At 38.2% G+C, this 18,376-nt stretch overlaps 2 protein-coding genes across 4 annotated transcripts; both read right to left on the minus strand.

Annotated features, from left to right (window-relative positions):
* Positions 1–2,831: 2,831 nt before the first annotated feature.
* LOC117290297 (proline-rich protein 11-like) lies at positions 2,832–18,172 on the minus strand. 3 transcript variants are annotated; one of them, XM_033771608.1, is made up of 10 exons: positions 18,032–18,172; positions 11,090–11,276; positions 10,164–10,314; positions 9,022–9,147; positions 7,783–8,088; positions 6,833–6,931; positions 6,096–6,173; positions 5,480–5,601; positions 4,991–5,147; positions 2,832–3,343 (listed from the first exon to the last, which is right to left on the minus strand). In XM_033771608.1, the coding sequence occupies exons 2-10, from the start codon at positions 11,206–11,208 to the stop codon at positions 3,287–3,289; spliced, it is 1,215 nt and encodes a 404-aa protein (XP_033627499.1). In that variant the 5' UTR covers positions 11,209–11,276; positions 18,032–18,172; the 3' UTR covers positions 2,832–3,286. The 3 variants fall into 3 exon arrangements, with proteins under 3 accessions (XP_033627499.1, XP_033627500.1, XP_033627501.1); XM_033771609.1 differs by lacking the exon at positions 18,032–18,172 and adding an exon at positions 12,153–14,657; XM_033771610.1 differs by lacking the exon at positions 18,032–18,172 and adding an exon at positions 12,134–14,657.
* Positions 14,652–17,269, minus strand: LOC117290135. Its single transcript, XM_033771389.1, has 3 exons — positions 17,224–17,269; positions 16,941–17,054; positions 14,652–16,411 (listed from the first exon to the last, which is right to left on the minus strand). The coding sequence occupies exons 1-3, from the start codon at positions 17,255–17,257 to the stop codon at positions 14,652–14,654; spliced, it is 1,908 nt and encodes a 635-aa protein (XP_033627280.1). The 5' UTR covers positions 17,258–17,269.
* Positions 18,173–18,376: the final 204 nt, after the last annotated feature.

The raw sequence follows: 18,376 nt of genomic DNA on the forward strand, positions 1-18,376 counted from the left end.
AAAATATGATAAGTTCACAGATTTTCAAGAAAAATATGATAAGTTCACCAGGCTTTATATAGACTTGTGAACATTTTCTGGAAAAATATGATAAGTTCACAAGGCTATAGCCTTGTGAACATTTTAAAGATAAATATGATAAGTTCACAAGGCTATGTGAACATTTTCAAGAAAAATATGATAAGTTCACAAGGCTTTATATAGACTTGTGAACATTTTCTGGAAAAATATGATAAGTTCACAAGGCTATGTGAACATTTTCAAGAAAAATATGATAAGTTCACAAGGCTTTATATAGCCTTGTGAACATTTTAAAGATAAATATGATAAGTTCACAAGGCTATGTGAACATTTTCAAGAAAAATATGATAAGTTCACAAGGCCTTGTGAACATTTTCAAGAAAAATATGATAAGTTCACAAGGCTATAGCCTTGTGAATATTTTTAGGATAACTATGATAAGTTCACAAGGCTATACGTAGCCTTGTGAACATGTTTAAGAAAAATATAAGTTCACAAGGCTGTATGAACATTTTCTGGAAAAATATGATAAGTTCACAAGGCCTTGTGAACATTTTCAAGAAAACTATGATTAGTTCACAAGGCCTTGTGAACAAGTGTTTGCTTAAGGACACAAGTGTCCTGATAGTTAGATATTGGGTAGTGGAGCGGTCGCCAGTGCACTGGACTCAAGCACTGGTGTTTCTGATCAGCAGAGTGTGGGTTCGAGTCCCCATCTTGATATTTGTGTCCTAAAGCAAGACACTATGTGCTCTGTCCCTTGAATGGGACGTAAAGCCATAGGTCCCTGCGTGTTGCGTTTACTTTCATGTAGAAGTTTACTGTGTTAGGTGCCCAAACTGTGCTTAAAGAACAGTAGGAAAATACAGAAAAGATATTTGTTAGGATACTTTATTTTTGAGGGAGATATTAGCAAGTTGGTTAAAACAATAAATGTATAAAGTACATGTTACATTTCAGACTAATTTAAAAAATAAAGGTTTTGCATTGAATCAATGTCGACTAAATTACAGTAAAAATATGCCCATCACTGAAGATGAACTTCATTTCTATACTTGAAATCAAATGCAAATTAATGTTTTATATATTTTGATGTACATGTATCATGTAAAAACAATGGAATAATAAATTAGGCGGTTTTTAGAGCCGTCAAGTTTGAAGAGCCAAAACTCGATCAGAATATCACATGTAATTTTTGAGATTCACGCAACTACTTTTAAGAGCAAGTATTTTGTTAATTATCATTAAAGGAACACGTTGCCTTGGATCGGTCGACTTGGTCTTTAAAAAGTGTTTGTAACCGTTTGATATAAAATCCATATGGTACAAAGATGTTGTAAAAGTAGAATACAATGATCCACACAAACATGTCTCGAAATTGCACGATTTTCCTTATACCTCGTCGGCTAACACGGTCGGCCATTTATGGGAGGAGAATTTTTGACACCCATAAATGGCCGACCGTGTTAGTTCGCAAATTAAAAGGAAAACCATGCAATTTCGAGGCAAATTTGTGGGGATCATTGTATTCTACTTTTAAGATATCTTTCTAACCATATGTATTTCATAACAAAAACGCTTTTTAAAGACCAACTCGTTCGACCCAAGGCAATGTGTTCCAGCGCTGGACATTATTGGTAATTACTCAAAACAATTGTTAGCATAAAAACTTACTTGGTAACAGGCAATTGATAGTTTAAGACATTGTGAGAAACGGCTCCCTCTGAAGTAGTGTAGTTTTCGAGAAAGCGAAATTTTCCAAGTCAGAGTTAAATTTTGAGGTCCCGAAATCAAGCATCTGAAGCACACATTTTGTGTGACAAGGGTGTTTTTTCTTCCATTATTATCTCGCAGAACTACATGTACGACCAATTGAGTGAACATTTTTACAGGTTTGTTATTTTATGCATATGTTGAGATACACTAAGTGAGGAGACTGGTCTTTGAAATAATACCAATAGTGTCCAGTGTCTTTAAAGCAATAACAGCGTAAACAAAAACTGTTCAAAAACTGACAAAGAAAACTTTGCGGCATTGCACAAAGGTTATGCATTCAATATTTTTTTTATATAAGTAAATAAAATCCCACACAGATCCTTGTCATTTCTTTGAAACGATTTCACAATAAACACAAAATTGAGAAGGAAACTTGTAAATCCTTAACTCTGAAATTTAAAAATAAATTTCAAAAATGGAGACGGTGCGGAACCTTGCCTCGTTGAGAAAAATGGGCGTAAACAATCACTTTGGAGATGACACTGCAAAGCATCCAACAATTATCCATATTGGACAAGTACCTATCCAATATTAAAATTTGGAGCATCGCAGCCAAATAATGGATGACACCTGATGCGTGGCTCCATTTATCAAACGACAAGGGTCTGTGTGCGTGGTATATATTTTAAAAAATATATAATAAACACAACAATAGTAACAAAACAAATTTAAAATAATAATCAAAAGGCTGCCATCTTGCTTAACGGCATCTTGGTTCCATGACTTTAAAATCAAAACTTTACACGATAATATTGCATTGTTTAGCTTCAAAACTACCAATCCAATAAGAATACAGTAACTGGCTTTGAATGAAAGAGCATATTTACACATTTGCAAATTTATAAAAAGGAAATTACCCATTAAAACCAATGTATAAAACCAGTAGCCATGGTAGCATTAAAACTTACCCCGGTAATGTAAGCTCACAGCTCCAGTCATGTCTTCATCAGCACTTTGTATAAAACGGTTTGAGCGGTCATGTGACCCCAACTGTCAACCAAAAGGACTGCCTAACTGACTGGGTCGTTTATGAATTTTTTTTTTTTTATTGAGCACAGATCAGAAATCTGTTTTCTGGATAATTTTGAGAACTTGTTACACTGAAATTGTTTTTTATAAAAAACGACACATCAGTGGTTAAAACAGATTGCCCCTATCCCTGCTTAATGATGTAATTGCTCACAAGACTGTGCAAGCACCATTTTGTTTCTTTCACAAGTTAAAGCAACGTCTCCGAGAACACCAAGGTTCCCAAGAAAACTAAGTGCATGCTCAACTTCCTTTGTGGATTCCAATTTAAGGTTAACATACATGTAGTTTATTCTAATAGTCTTGACTATATAACGGTAGTATACAATAGTATGCATAGAGACTGTCAAGTCAACCCTCTACAAGCGCAGAATTCTGCACTAACCAGCGCTGTGAGATTGGGCCCAAACACTCTCGGTGAGACCATAGCAGAAGATCTTACCCTCTCATGAGAAGTCATTTAGTTGGGACTGAAAGTTGACAAGGCCTTTGGGGACAGAGATGGTGATCTGACCATCTGAAAATGTACAAGAAAACAAATTTATTTTTCCTTGGTAATCTGTCGACATTTTTATGTCGGTCTCTTACATTTTAAAGTTACCGCTATCACGCCATGAACCGCTCTCGAGAGAGAGTGGTTTGTGGTGATAGCGGTTACAGGAATGATAGCGCCCTCTAGTGGCAAGTTGTTCGTGGGGCGGTGAGAGCAGTTTGGAGAGCGGTTAGGTTTTCGTGACTACATGGTTCAAGACTACCAAACTGGAGCGTCTTGGAACTGAGACTAGTGTAGTGGTGAAACGTCACTGAAAAAGTTGTTTGAGTTTGTTAGAACTCCATTTTTTAATTCATATATTTGAATTGGTAAAATGAACATCGGTGTTTTATAATATAGATATTTCAGCTAAAGATCCAAAGGAGGAAATACAGAGATGAACAAATAACTGAAAATTATCAAAAACATGAGTTTTTTTATGGACATTATAATAATCAGGGGTGAGAGTCATACTTAAGAAAAAGTCTGAAACTTGGATACAAATTCAAAGGTATGTTGAAAGGATACCATTTCTACTGTTTGGTAACCCCTGGGGTTATAGATTCCAAGGAGCTTTTGCAAACAGTATCCAAAGCACTAGAGAAGTAGAACCAATGAGCAGGATTTATTTGTTTGTGAAAAAAAATATTGTCTGATTTTCTTCACCAGGCCGACATAAAAAGTCTGAATTCAGCCAAAAGTCTGAACAATCTCATGCCTGAATAATATACAAATATTGACTGCTTCGAGTGCTATGGTTAAAACTATGACTCCGGAGGTGATCCCCGGAGCGCTCTATTTTCCCTCGGCTTCGCCTCGGGAAAATAGATTGCTACGGGGATCACCGAGGGAGTCATAGTTTTAACCATTGCACGAGTCAAAGCAGTCAATATTTGTTGTATAACACCACAAACATTTCTAAATACTGTACTATTATTATTAAGTTACACACCTGATTGTTACAATCCACGGACGACGCGAATACAGATTGCAACAACTTTTACTGTGCTGCATGTAGTGTCGTGCAATCCGAAATGGTTACAGACTATTAATTTATCATCCTCGTACACGCAACGGACCTCTGGGTACTGCACTCCGTGTGCTATTCTTCGGACTAGCGCATGGCAAACTGACGCACTATCACACGGCCGTCGTCTAGCAAAACTAAGACATGTCATGCGACGCGCTCTAAACCAATGAGCAGGCAGTATACTTGTAAGGGGTGTTATAATGCATTATACTTCCATGGACATGCAAATGTTGAGAAACACATGTACCAGTACTTCTAAATATATCTTTGGTTTTAAAAGTCCTAATCTGCAATCTGAGGCATTCTAAATGATTTTATCTTAATGTTTTATGAATTTGATCTAATTGAAACAAAATAAAATAATAGTAATAATTTTTATTATTCAATTATTATTATATTATTATTATTACTATTATTATTTTTTTTTTTTTGGGGGGGGGGGTGGGTTCAAAAATAAAGATGGATTTTAATAACAGAGAAATAACATCCCTGTATTAACGTTTAATGTCGTTTAACGTCGTTACCCTGTATCTGGTTTGTAACAGTAAAATCTAGTGTAATAGTACAGTATTTACAGTATTTATTTACAAATCTGCTTTTACCTTGAATTTCCTACGTAAAGCAGTAGTCATGAGTGGTGTTAGTCCCGTCCCATGACTCTCGGGTCGTCCTCTCTTCATCGGCGTTCCTCCCGGACTACGCGTGACGCTCACCACTTTGCGCAGACTTTTTCGGAACTGCACTGCCTCGTGGGAAATCCTATTAAAACGCATTCAATAAAATAAATAAAATAAAAACAAAGAAAGGACAAAACTAATCGTACAAACTTGGCGCCTAATCATCCTAACTCACAGCTTAAAGGGCCAGTCACACTGCAGCGTTAACGAAAACGATATTGATCTGCACGTTAACAATGCACGCCCGCGATTGGTTGAATAAGTGTGCGCGTATTCTACAAGGAGCAATTCAGCCAGTAGAATGCATTCTCTTTGCGTCGTGATCGTTATCGATTTTGTTATCGCTGCAGTGTGACTGGCCCTTAAGATTACTTTGTTACTTGAAATTGGTAATACAATGAAAACCACACCAACCTGCTCCGTAGCACCATGGGGTTAGCATTCTCATCATGAAGGAGCTGAGAGACGTGACGCTTTCTTAGTTTAACAGCTGTCAGGTCATCATTGCTGACTATACATAGACCCCCTGATACCACCTACAAGTAGAAACAAAAAAACAAGTGAAATATGTCTTAACAGATGTTAAATTTACATCAGGAATAAAGAGTATTACTTGGTTTTACCCTTACACCGATGTGTGAAAGCTTTCCCGAGTCCTGTGAAAACAAAAAATAGTAATAAAAATCACAGGCACATCACTAGTCTTACCACTAGACCACCAAGATTTCCTGGTAGCTAGAGGCAGTCTTAAAGGCCAATCCTATTTTACCAATGGGTATACCACAACGATTTACAAATGTAATAGGTCATCAACAGTTTAAAACAAAAATTTCCTGAAAATGGTTCGCTGGCTTAGGTCAAAGACCCAGAACATTTTGAAAGAACCAAAATTTTCTATTTTTTAATAAAAATTTTTTTTAAAGAACTGTTTTGTAAAAATCAAAATGAGCACCCAAGCCCATTATACAGACATACATGGGTCTCCAGAGCATTCATGACTTTAAAGATAAGATTCAAATCATAGACTTACCTTTTTCTCTCTGAACGTCTTTTTGAGCTGTACGTTCTTGATATCTGCCAGTTGGATGACAGCCGAGCCAGATTTTGTCTAGTTAAGGGGACAGGGAGAAACGACTTATTGAGTGATACAGACTTACAATGTAAGGCATTTTTTCCAAACAATCAATTTAGAAGGAATTGAAACAATTTATGGGCTTTGGGAATACTCATAAAGGGATTAAGGTGGGATTCGAACTGCCTACCATGCCAGTAAGCTGATGCTTTACCACTCAAGTTTTACCAAGTTTTATAATCTGTTTCATAAACTCTTGGTTGTTTTTAAGGAATGAGATTTCCCATTATTATGTGAAATTTCTTGTCAAAATGGCTGACTGGTCCGTGTTCCACTTTATCATGGAACCTCCCAGACATTGCAGTTCAGGAAGTCTACAGGCTCAGTGCATCACCAGAACTTGAAAAAAACAAGTTTTATTTTGGTGACAGCATTACATCTAAAAAGTGCAAAGGCTCCAGATGATTGAAAGAAAATTCATTCTGAAATCAGAGACAAATCTTGATAAATATAACAGGGACAGGACTGACCTACATCTACACATGGTGTAGTATCTAAGTGAAATTGACTTTTTAGGTTATTAAATCACAATTTTTCAGATTTGTTCCCAAGGTTAAACAAAAATCTGAAAACAGACTAAAGTAGGACAAATATCATGGCTGTAGAGAGACATAAAACAGCAGGAGTAAGCTCACCTTAGGATTATCTTCCGAGACCTTCTTCAATTTGACGTTCATGATATCGGATAATGTCACCATAGCTCGCTGATTAATCTTATTGCCTTCATCCAGAATCTGTACACAATCAAAATAGAGAGAGCGAAAACATTAGGGCTAGATGGCAGATTGCCGGGTCGCAGGTTAAAATCCCGCTCTAATAAATTTTCCCTTCTTCAACCCTCAAATTTATTTAAATTTACCCTGTCAATAGGCCTATCCCCTGTATTTCATTGCTTCTGACTGGCATTCCCGAACCAAGATTTTAACAAAATATCGAGACCGCCTACATATGGTTAGATTGGCATTAATCTGGAGGTCGCAGGTTCAAATGCTGCTCTAATAAATTTTCCTTTCTTCTACCCGAAAATAATTTAAAATTTACCATGTCGGTTTCCCTTCTGTTATCCTCTAGTTGGTGGCACCCAAGTCAAATGCCATCACTGGGCTTGAAATATACACCGGCCCGAGTCTTTTTGCCTTGGGCCAGTAAACTTATGACCAGACAAGCCTGATGGCCTTTTGATTTTAACGAATATCTACACTCCACTACATCTTTAACTTAATAACTATGTTCAAGTGTGGAACTTGAGTCCAATACAAATCTTTCGATTCTGTTGAGTGTAAAAGTATGACCCAAAAAGACATAGTAAAAAAGAGAGAGTGTAGAAAGTTTTGTTCTCATAATGTGATTCTGGTCTTCTAACAAATTGTATAAATGCCTTGCGGTCTTGTGATTTTTGTTAAAAAATTCAAGCCCTGACTTCCGACCACCAAAAGGCGAGCAGGGACTCAGCCACTTCAACGCGGATACCGTCAAGTGGCTTGACGCCACTAAACTACCCATTTTATTTTATTCAGTGTTCACCTTGGTCCATAGATCAAACGCAAGAAAAAGCCCTGCGTCATGTTGCTGAGTACTATTTTACCTTGTCTGTTTTTTTCTTCTTGAATACAAGCTTCTTCTGTGGCTGCGATATGGGTGGCGGTGGTGGGGGTGGAGGGGGAGGCGGAGCTGGAGGGAGAGGAATAGGGGGTACAGCTGGTAGACAGTTACTAGTCGTCCTCGTCACTGCCTTCATATTGCTACTACTAGTCGACACTGGCGATGGGTTGGTGATGAGTCTTTCGGAATGCTGGATTGGGCGTGGTGTAGTGCTGGATGCTGGTAGTGGTAAGGATTGTTGGCAGTTACACTTCACGATCACATTCACAGTCGGATCAACTTTCCTGGCCTGTGGAGTTTTAATTGTTAGAACTATAGCTGAATTAAAGGCACTGAACACTATTCGTAATGACTCAAGTAACGTTGTTTCTGACAAAGAGTTAATTTCTCACTCAAATATTTAAGTAACATTGCAGAACTGGTTTTTGCTATTAAAACAGTTACTGGCACTTTAATCCAACCTACCATATTCATAAAACTTGACAAACGGTTGAAACCTGATAGAAGTTTAAGATCGATCGGCCATCTTGGTCACAAGAAATTATTTTATTATTTGCTGTACAACCAGATGTGGGGAGGCAGGTCTACGGACCACAGTAATTACTTTGCTTTTGTTTCTCCTAGCCCATCTGGAAGTATTTTTGTATTGTCTTGTGTCATTGAATTAACTAAAAAATTATCAATAAATAATAATATAAAAAAACCTGCTTCACCAAGCTGTCTCATTTTTTTGGGGGGACAGAATCTCCAGGGGACAGATTTTCTGAGGACACCTGCCTCAGAATCGGGAAGTTCTTGAGGAAATGTTGTGGCCGAGCAGTTAAGAGCACCGAATTCAAACTCTGGTGTTTTTGATAAGCAGAGTGTGGGTTCGAATCCCCAGCCGTGACACTTGTGTCCTTAAGCAAGACACTTCACCATCTTTCAGATGAGACGTTAAGCCGTGGGTCCCATGTGTTATGTAATACATGTAAAAGAACCCAGTGCACTTATCGAAAAGAGAAGGCATTCGCCCCGGTGTTCCTGGTCCAATCGGCAGCAAATTGCACCACAGCAGCTTGTAAAACATTACACGGTGCTATCAGAATTAGGTCTCATAATTCAAAACGTAGTCCCACATCTTGCAGGACATACTGTATGTTACAGCGCCAGGAGCGTCACTGAGTGACAGACATGAGCGCTATATAAAAAGCCACAATTATTATTATACCGTATACCATACCTTGGTTGTATGTGCTTTGAGTTGTTCTATCTGTCCCTGTAACAGCAGTAGTTGTTCTTTGGTCTCTTTAAGTTCTCTGTGATACACCCTGGATGGGAATATTGTATCCTTCATCCAGTCAAGACTCTGACAAAAAAAAAAGTTTAATAACAATACCGTAATAATGATACTAAGTTCTTGTATAGTGCTTTATCCCACCCTTAAGGGCCGTATCAGAGCGCTCATTCAATTTTCCTGCAAAGGTATGTAAGAGTTACGTTTCGAAGTATGAGAACTATTCCATTAAAGGCAGTGGACACTATTGGTAATTACTCAAAATAATTATCAGCATAAAACCTCAATGGTACCATTAAAACATTGTGAGAAACGGCTCCATCCAAAGTGACATATTTCGAGAAAGAAGTAATGATCCATGAATTTAATTTCGAAACCTCAAGTTTAGAATTTGAGGTCTCTAAATCAAGCATCTGAAAGCACACAACTTCGTGTGAGAAGGGTATTTTTTTCGTTCATAGTTATCTCGCAACTCCGATGACCAATCAAGCTCAAATTTTCACAGGTTTGTTATGTTGAGATACACCAAGTGAGAAGAATGGTCTTTGACAATTACCAATAGTGTCAAGTGGATTAAAGCAACCATGAAATGGTTTACAAGGATGCTGTGCTGTGGTGGAATATGCTGCCAATCAAACAAGGATCGCCTTCTTTTTTCCAAAGTGCACTGGGTACGTGTGATTACATAACACAAGGGACCAAAGATTTTTCTGTCCCATCCCAGCATCATGGTGATCAGAAACACCAAAGCTCGAGTCCGATGCTCTTAACAAATAGGCCACCCAGCACGCCAAGATTCAGTCAGTGTATGACTAAAGAGTGGCACACAACCTTGCATGTTTTCCGAGAATTAGAATCAGCCGTTGCAAAGAACCGATGTTATCATTAATGCAAGAAATAATTAATGGCCTGATGTTTCGACACTAATACAGCTGTTAATGTGTGTTGTATTGTGATTTAGCCTTTTAAAAAGAAAGACTATGCTAGGGTTTACATAACAGGCCATTTTTTATTTGTTTACCGGGCTTAAGTCATTAGCTTAGCCAGTCAATGTTTGCAAGCCCAACCCTGTGTTGGTACACACTTACTTGGTTGACTCTGTCAGTGCACCATCTTAAAGGCCCAAGTAGTGAGACTTCCGGCAGAGGCAGCCATGTTGTAATGTCGATGCTTAGCAGAGGCAAAGGAGAAAGAGTCGTCCCATCATCATGGTCAGATGTACAATCCATCATGCTGTCACTGTTGATCGTTGGTGAAGAAAGTGTGTCAAATTACTATTTTATCACTTGCGGATAAATATTATTCCTTAGCAGCTATTCTGGCACCACTGTGGCTAGTCATGTCTAATGGATTTGGGCTTGTCAAAGACTCGTGTCCAGTCATGCCAGTTGGTGTTTTTGTGACCTTGTACATATTTTGTCTTCTTCTATGGTCACCTTGCCAGTTAGTTTAGAATTTTAGCATAGATACTGTTAGAGGCGTTTGTCTCCTGAAAAGGTCAAAACATTACCGATGCCAGCAGAGATAGGCCTATGTAATAAGTAATTAATTAGTTCTCTGTTGGCGGGACAGACGTATCCCCATACTTTTGTTTGGGCACTGGCCTGGTGACCAGTCTTTTTTCTTTGTCTTTTTCTTCCACTCTGTGCTTTTTAGTAAGTGTTCTGCGCCTCTGATCATTTTGTATCTAAAGGGCGCATTATAAGTTTTAAATATTATTATTATTATTATTTTCCCAAGAGGGATCTGGCCCCCATGCTAAAAATCACTTGCCCCGGGCCTGAGGTCCAGTGTTAACTTTGAGCCCTTCTCCACGCATTCAAATGTGAAGTGGCCCGCCTTGCCAACAATGACTACTGTACAAATGTACCTCACTAGTTTTCCCCAATACATGCATGATATTTGGGCCTTGTAAAAAAACGGATTTTTTTTTATTAATTATAACGTTTTTGGGGACACCAGTGTTTGGAGAAAAAAACTGCCACTTGAACAAGATGGTGAAGGTGTTTATTACCTGGAAGAGTTTAGCTGTTGCTGTCCTTCGAGATTGCAGTTTCTTGGATGATATGGGTGATGCCGACGCCTTCGATGTTTCTTAAAATAGAGACGGCGACGTCTCTGTGATCTAGCCATAGGAATCTTCCTTATTCAGATTGGTGGTTTTCAAAGAGTTTGTTGCCTGCAACTGCAAGAGATGAAATCTGAAGAAAAAAAATGTCAAACTGTGAAATAAAATCAAACTCAAGTTGTACTGTTACTTAAAATGGTCACTAACCACTAAAAAACAAATCACACTAGGGACACTATGAATATATGAACGGAATTTCAGCTTCTCAAAACAGGTAAAAAATAAAGAAAATCGTAGTCAAATTTGTGTTCGCATTGTAAAGAACCTTTATACTCAGGACGTCAGTGCAGTGGCACTGACTGACGTCCTACCACTCCAGGGCTAGCCATAGTGTTACTATCCACAGGTAACTAAAAAAGGAATTTAGTGCTAGTGTTACCACTACCACTCAGTGTTATAAATTAATTAATAATACTTTTAGTTGGGTCCTACTACTTGCCGTCAACTCGCCGTCAACTCACTAGCGCCGTCAACTCGCCGTCAACTCCTCCAATATACATTTAAAATCCACAAAAGAAGCATAGAACTGTAAAGTATCAGCTCAAAGAGAATTTGCGTAATTTTTAGGTCATATTTATGAACAAAAATTGAGGTTTTTTTCTCGTGAAAAAATTATATCGAGGCAGCAAAACCGTCGGCCGCCATCTTGCTTTTTCACATTGATTAGTCTTGGCCCAAGATGTCAATGATTGGTACTTTTTTTTTATCAACACAAAGTCGTTTTTGTGAATGAATTGTTACCGAAAACCATGAGAAATATGTAGTTTAGCCCAGACTTAACACTTCCGTGCCCCTTTTATAGATTTTTCATGTAAATTTAATGAGTTGACGGCACGAAAATGAGTTGACGGCGAGTTGACGGCAAGTCGGCGAGTTGACGGCAAGTAGTAGGACCGCTTTTAGTGTGTTATTAATCATGTATTAGCCTACCTGTCACACTCACACTCACCACAGACCTTTTTCAGTCCCTTCGGCTTCACACTCAGTGTCAGTGACTCACTCACACACAGCACAGGGCAGGCTCTACTAGTACCGTGTAGGCAGATCACACTATTTTTCAAAGTTCTGCCAATGCCTTCAAAGTTTGTCTCATATGTTTTAGCTTGATAAAAGAAACAAAGAACTGAAAAGCAAATTGAAATCCGACATTCGATTCTCTTTTTATGCAAATTTTTGTTTATTGTTTAAAGCACCTGTTTTAACCATTTACGGGCAAAAAGTGGAAAATGCTTTCTTTTCAGTTTTTCCTTTAAGTTTTCATTGTTTTTTCTCAATTTTAAACCCTGTTAGTGTTTCTTTTCTTATAGTACACAGGTCAAACCTACTTGCAAAAGAGAAATGGAGGTTCTATTACATTGAATTTTTTTTTTTACGGTCACCAAAAATGGCACATTATCCAAAATTCCATAACGGGAAACCCCAAAATGTTCCAAAAATGACTAAGTCCAGCTAATTAAATATGCGTGAGGCTCTCCTGGGGTAACTAAAGTAGTTACAGCTATGAAACTTGGCACAATTCTTGTTTGTGTATAGACATTTTTTTTAAAGTGTATATTTCAAAGTTTTACACGCCATTATGCAAATTAGCCTAATTAATTATTCATTTTGTATGCAAAATTACCTAATTAAATATGCGTAAGGCTCTCCTGGGGTAACTAAAGTAGTTACAGCTATGAAACTTGGCACAATTCTTGTTTGTGTATAGACATTTTTTTTAAAGTGTATATTTCAAAGTTTTACACGCCATTATGCAAATAAGCCTAATTAATTATTCATTTTGTACGCAAAATTACCTTATTAAAAATGCGTGAGACTCTCCTGGGTTAACGCAAGCACCTACAACCATGAAACTTGGCACAATGAAAGTTTGTTATTTTACAGTACATTGTAGTTATTTACATGGTTTCATACATCATTCTGAGAATTCCACACAACTGCAAACCAGACCATTATACTGGTGCATCTCATACAGAGAATGAGAAACGTCAACAATTTGCAAATAATTATGTCAATTAGCATCTTACATGGTTTTGCAGTAGCACCACGTGTTTATGTGTCTAATAATAAATTTTATGAGATGTGATGGTTCTAAAATGAGAGGTTGGTGTTACAACTTGAGCTGATCGTCTTTCTCCTGAAGACAATCAGAGCATATTGATCAAAATGTTGAGTTGCAAACACCAAGGGTTCTTTTCAGATCCACCACAACTGCAAACCAGATAAACAAAAATATATCTTTCCTTTTCATGAGATTAGATTTATAGTGGGATCATATTACCTAAAGTTCATGTACATTTTATACCATTATGTACAACCTCCATATCAAGAAAGTATGTAGATACATAATTTCTTTTCTGAGTGTAGATAATGTTCACAACTGACTAATTATTGTGAAATTTTTAAAGAAGAAAAATAAATAAAAAATTGTAAACATGGAGTAAAGTGTACACTATGTTACTTTAAATGCATCATGATCACCTTTTATACTGTTGTGTGTAAACTACATGTGCCTTACAGGGAGATGTTGTGTTATAAGATGATTTACATTAAATCTAGTGTGCCCTCATCCCATTCCTTTTCCAGTGGATAACATAGCATTTCCTGATATGGAGGGTCGTACATAATGGTATAAAATGTGTGCACCCCAATGTATTTTCTATCACCCGGTTCGACCAATTCATCAATGTCTGCTTCTGTTGCTTTCCTTAGGACAATGGCCTTATACTCGACTAAATCTCCCCCTTTAGACTCTAGGAACATATGGCGTATTCTTTTTTGGATTATCCGATCCCCTGGAAATGGACCTTTACATCTCTTTTTGGTGGGAGACAACTTGGATAGAAGTTTCTTTTTCAGTTCACTTTTCTGCTGCTCTTTGTCTATGTGTTCATGTGATGAAGAACTCTGTGAGGTGCCTGCGTCTTCATCTGGGATATCTTGTGTTATTATCTGTTTAATAATATTTCTCAAGTTACTTTCCAGCTGATCTACACTTAGTTTCTTTCCTTTGTTGGTGAGATAGAAGAGGTCTTTTTGAACTCCTCCTTTGCTGGCACTCTTCCAATGCTTTATTTGGGTTGTCAAGGCTTGTTCAAGATCCTTTCCCTTATGTTTGTCTTTCAAATGGTCTACATCTTTTGGGGAGTTGAACAGGATGCCGCAGACCTTCAAAGCATTTCCAGTGTTTTCAACTGCTTGTTTCGTAAGGAAGCGCTGTCTGGCTTCCTTTTTTTCTTGATTCATTTTCAATTTATCAGCAACAGTTTTTTTTATTGCAGCACTCTTGCGCTGATATAATTTAAAAAATGAGCTTCGATGCTTGCGCGCATCACCTAGGAATTTATTTCTTGTGTCCTCATCCATATCATCTAGGTATTCTCTCGTCTTATTCAAGCTCCAGAGGAGAATGCCTTCAAAGGCCACTGTATTGGCATTAGGCATCTTACGCCTAAGATAATCGCAAACATGCATCGAGACCTGCAAACATACGCTCAGGAGCAAGATTGTCCTTAGGGCAGGTAAATGTTTCTTCTCTGAGATCAGTAGCGTTGTAAAACCTTCCCCCTGGAAGATGATCAGCGACCTGACGACTGATGCACACATGAAGATTGTGCATTATCACAGAGAGTGCTTGCTTGGTCAGGTTTTCAATGTTACCTGTTGTTCGTTCATATAGGGACGTGTGGATTTCATTCTTTACTGGTGGGAATTCTGGAAACAGGATAGTACTGTCATTGACGAGTGGGGAGGGGTCTATCATCCACTCTTGGACTTTCTGGTGCAGCCTGGTATAGAATTTGTCTGTGTCGAGTACATGGAGATTACTTTGAACCATCTGCATTAGTGGAGTCGTTATATGCTGGGATATAATCCCCATTGCTCTCATCCCTGCCAGTATTATTTCATCCTGCAGGTCTAGTTTGAGACATTTAACAAACATGTTTTCCTCGCGCTTGGAGTCGAGAGATGAGCACAGCGTGTTGAAATGTTCTCTATGGTGGAACACCGCAGCAGAATTCTGGAATGGGATGTTGAAACGATTCCCTCGGTATGATTGAAGATGTGATTTGCATTGATGATGTGTTTTCAATACAGATTTGAAATCTTCAACCATGCCGGATTGTTCATCACATTCTGGTCCTAATAAATTACAGAATGAACGGACAGTAAGTATTGTTGCACTCTCCTTTCCCCTACTCCACAGCATTTTGTTTTCCCTCCCCAGTTTTCCATCATCTGCCTCGATACGTTCCCACTCGTACAGTGCAGAGGCAGCATACTCTTGAAGATTAAGAACTAAGTGCTTTCCGCAGAAAAGATCATTGATGGTGCTAAGTTGATGTTTGACATCATCATCAATCTCTTCCCAATTGTCAGTCACCTGTGGTAGTGCAGCAGCTCTCCATTTTTCTAGTGTTGTGATGTAAGCCTTATTTACGATGCATCGGTCAGTCATTGTGTTCTTTATTTTGGCTAAAAGTTTAAGGGTTTGCTTTGGGTCGTCCTTTATGTTCAGCATGATCAACTCGTCCAGTGTGTCCTTCGTCTCTTCAAGTAAGCTCTCTGCGCTTTCAGTGTGGATGTCATGAAGGCTCATGCCAACAGTCCCCGCATCTGTGGAAGCTAAAAAAGTTGTATATCCCTTCCTCTTCTTGGTTGGAACTCTGTAAGATGTTTCCAGAAAATTCTTAAGTGGGTCATGTCGTAGTTTCTGTCGCTTTAGAGCCAAGTTGTGCCAGTTAGTCTGGATAGTGCCAATTGGTGGAGGACTGAAATCTGCTGAAAACAGATTTGGCCACCATGTGTCCCGAACAGTTTGCCAGGTTGTGTTTGAAGTCTCCCGGAACCAATTTAGTTCAATGATCATTGCATTGTTGAGGTTTTGTGCACTTAAGTCTGTTGAATGAAGTAGCGAGTCTGGTGTTAATCTGCTCTTTTCACAGTGTGGTCCAATGGTGTGCTTGTAGTGTTTTGCAAATTCAGGCACTTCTTGGAGGAGGTCTACTGTGGTGTGGGTTCGTTTTGATTTGGCTACATGTCGTTGTACTTTTTGGAGTAGTCCATTTAAGTTGGTACTGGTAGGCAAGTTGAGGTTGAGGGCAGAAAATATTGGTGGGAAATCACGTTTGTAGCTTTTGGTGGTCGAGTGCTCAATACGATATCTGATTGTCTCCAACAACGCTGTGGTCAGAATTCCATTCCAATGATCTGGTGAAAAGAAAAAAAACATGAAAAAAAAAAAAATAAAAATAAATTACATTTTTTGTTTGGGGCATATTTTCTCTTTCCGTGACAGTTAAAAATAGTGAATGAAAGAGGCACATTCAAAAGGGTTAAATTAATTTTGTTAGGAATATGTAGCCACTTTCCATCACAGAGCTTTATCAATCCATAGAGCAATAAACTAGACTCCATGATCAATCTGAATCAAAACTTTGCAAAATGTAAACAAGCCGACAAACTATTCCCACGACCATACGGAGTACCAGCAATAAATGGAACAGCCTTGATCAAGACAATAGCGACATCCGGTTGGTCAACCGCTTGATAAATGTGTCACGTGACTTTTTTTTTAGACGTTACGTTCACTGTACACCCGCCCTGAATTACTCATTTCTCTTAACTTTCCGAACTTTACTCTCTGATTTTACACAACAAATCTACACAGAGGGTAATTTTATAACGATATTATTAAAATATATTATCTTGAAAATTGAGGAAAGTATTTATTTCTTACCTGGAACGCTGTATTCCGTAAGCAACAGGTCAATTTCGTCTGATGTCCAGCCAGAGATATGTTCAACTTCACACGCGAACGCTTGGTCATTGAACTCAACTGCTGCCGGAGGCTCTGAATTGACAAAACAAACATGTCCTATTTTAGAGCGCTATTACTGAGAGCAACGGATAACGAAATTCAACAATCTGCACATCATAACAAACTTTAGAATGTCTATTTTCATATTCTAATATAGAAGTATTCATATTTGAGATATATAGGGAAAAAACGGGTGGCTTACCTGCTCGCCGTTTCCCGCTTCTACTGGCCGCCATTTTGGAAATTTCGAGAACGTACGCATATCTCTGGAGCAGAGTTTCCCCATCCTAAAAATAGCTTCACAGGGTCCCTACGTCACCGACTCACTCCAGAATCGTCCATTATAGAAGAGAATAGGGGGGATTAAGCTGCGAGGTGGTATTTTTTCCCCTCCCACGCGCCGTCGCTGCGCGCCGGACCGACAAACTAAGTAACCCAAAACTACTGTAAAATCTATATTTCTTGACCAATTTGGATCAAATGAGCAGACAAACACAGGGGAAGTCTATATTTTTTAGTAATGTAATTGTTTTCTTTATTGAATTATCCAATTCTCCCTTAAACGACTTTGATCTGTACCAATCTTTTCACATTCGACCGTGCCGACCGTTGTACGTGTGAGAATATGCACGGTCGGCTGAAATGTTTACGTGCAGAGTACATGTACTAATACTCCTACTACGTACTCACTAGTTTTTTTAGTACTACTCTTTTTTTTTAAGTCAAACTCTAAGTCTAAACTAATCTAAAAAGATTCAAAATCCACTGCATGAGCCATTTATTGTTAGACCTAGTAAGGACTGTAAGACTAGAGCCTCTGTCTCAAAGTCAAACCGTTTGTATTTATTAAATTTTAATAAGGCTGAGCACACCCATTGACACAGTGGTGACTGACTCAACTGCTGACTTCATTGATTAACAATACAACATTGAAATTTGTCAACTTCAAAAACGGCCCGTTTTTAAATTGCTTATTTTGACTATTATTCAGGGAGTGATATTAAACATACCTGGGTCCCTGCACATAACGTTTAGCATCGGTGAAAAAAAGCTTGTAGTCAAAGCCAGACACAGTTCCTTTGCAGTGTTTAAAAACGCGTTTTTGTTGTGTTTTGTCGGACAAGAAAATACGACAAATCAAATTTCCCGCAGCAAAATACACAACCGTTTCATAGTTTTGCTCCCTGACGTCTTAAGCGACATTCTGTCAAATTTTGTAAATCACTAGGAGCCAGACTATAATAAAGCTTTAAAGCAATAAAACACTTGCAACGAATTAACCAGAATATAAATGACTTTGTTTTCAACCGGAGCATTAGAAACAATTATTTGTATTGTGTTTTATTAAATTAATA

The sequence above is a fragment of the Asterias rubens genome, chromosome 5, assembly GCF_902459465.1.
Source record: "Asterias rubens chromosome 5, eAstRub1.3, whole genome shotgun sequence".
NCBI lineage: Eukaryota > Metazoa > Echinodermata > Asteroidea > Forcipulatida > Asteriidae > Asterias > Asterias rubens.

Coding starts and splice junctions, on each gene's coding strand:
- LOC117290297 (XM_033771608.1), bottom strand. CDS start 11,208: ATGGCTAGATCACAGAGACGTCGCCGTCTCTATTTTAAGAAACATCGA. Junction 10,315..11,089: donor CAACAGCTAAACTCTTCCAG/GTAATAAACACC, acceptor AACGATCAACAG/TGACAGCATGATGGATTGTA. Junction 5,148..5,479: donor CCCATGGTGCTACGGAGCAG/GTTGGTGTGGTT, acceptor GCGTTTTAATAG/GATTTCCCACGAGGCAGTGC.
- LOC117290135 (XM_033771389.1), bottom strand. CDS start 17,257: ATGGCGGCCAGTAGAAGCGGGAAACGGCGAGCAG. Junction 17,055..17,223: donor AAGCGGGAAACGGCGAGCAG/GTAAGCCACCCG, acceptor TTGTCAATTCAG/AGCCTCCGGCAGCAGTTGAG. Junction 16,412..16,940: donor TACGGAATACAGCGTTCCAG/GTAAGAAATAAA, acceptor TCTTTTCACCAG/ATCATTGGAATGGAATTCTG.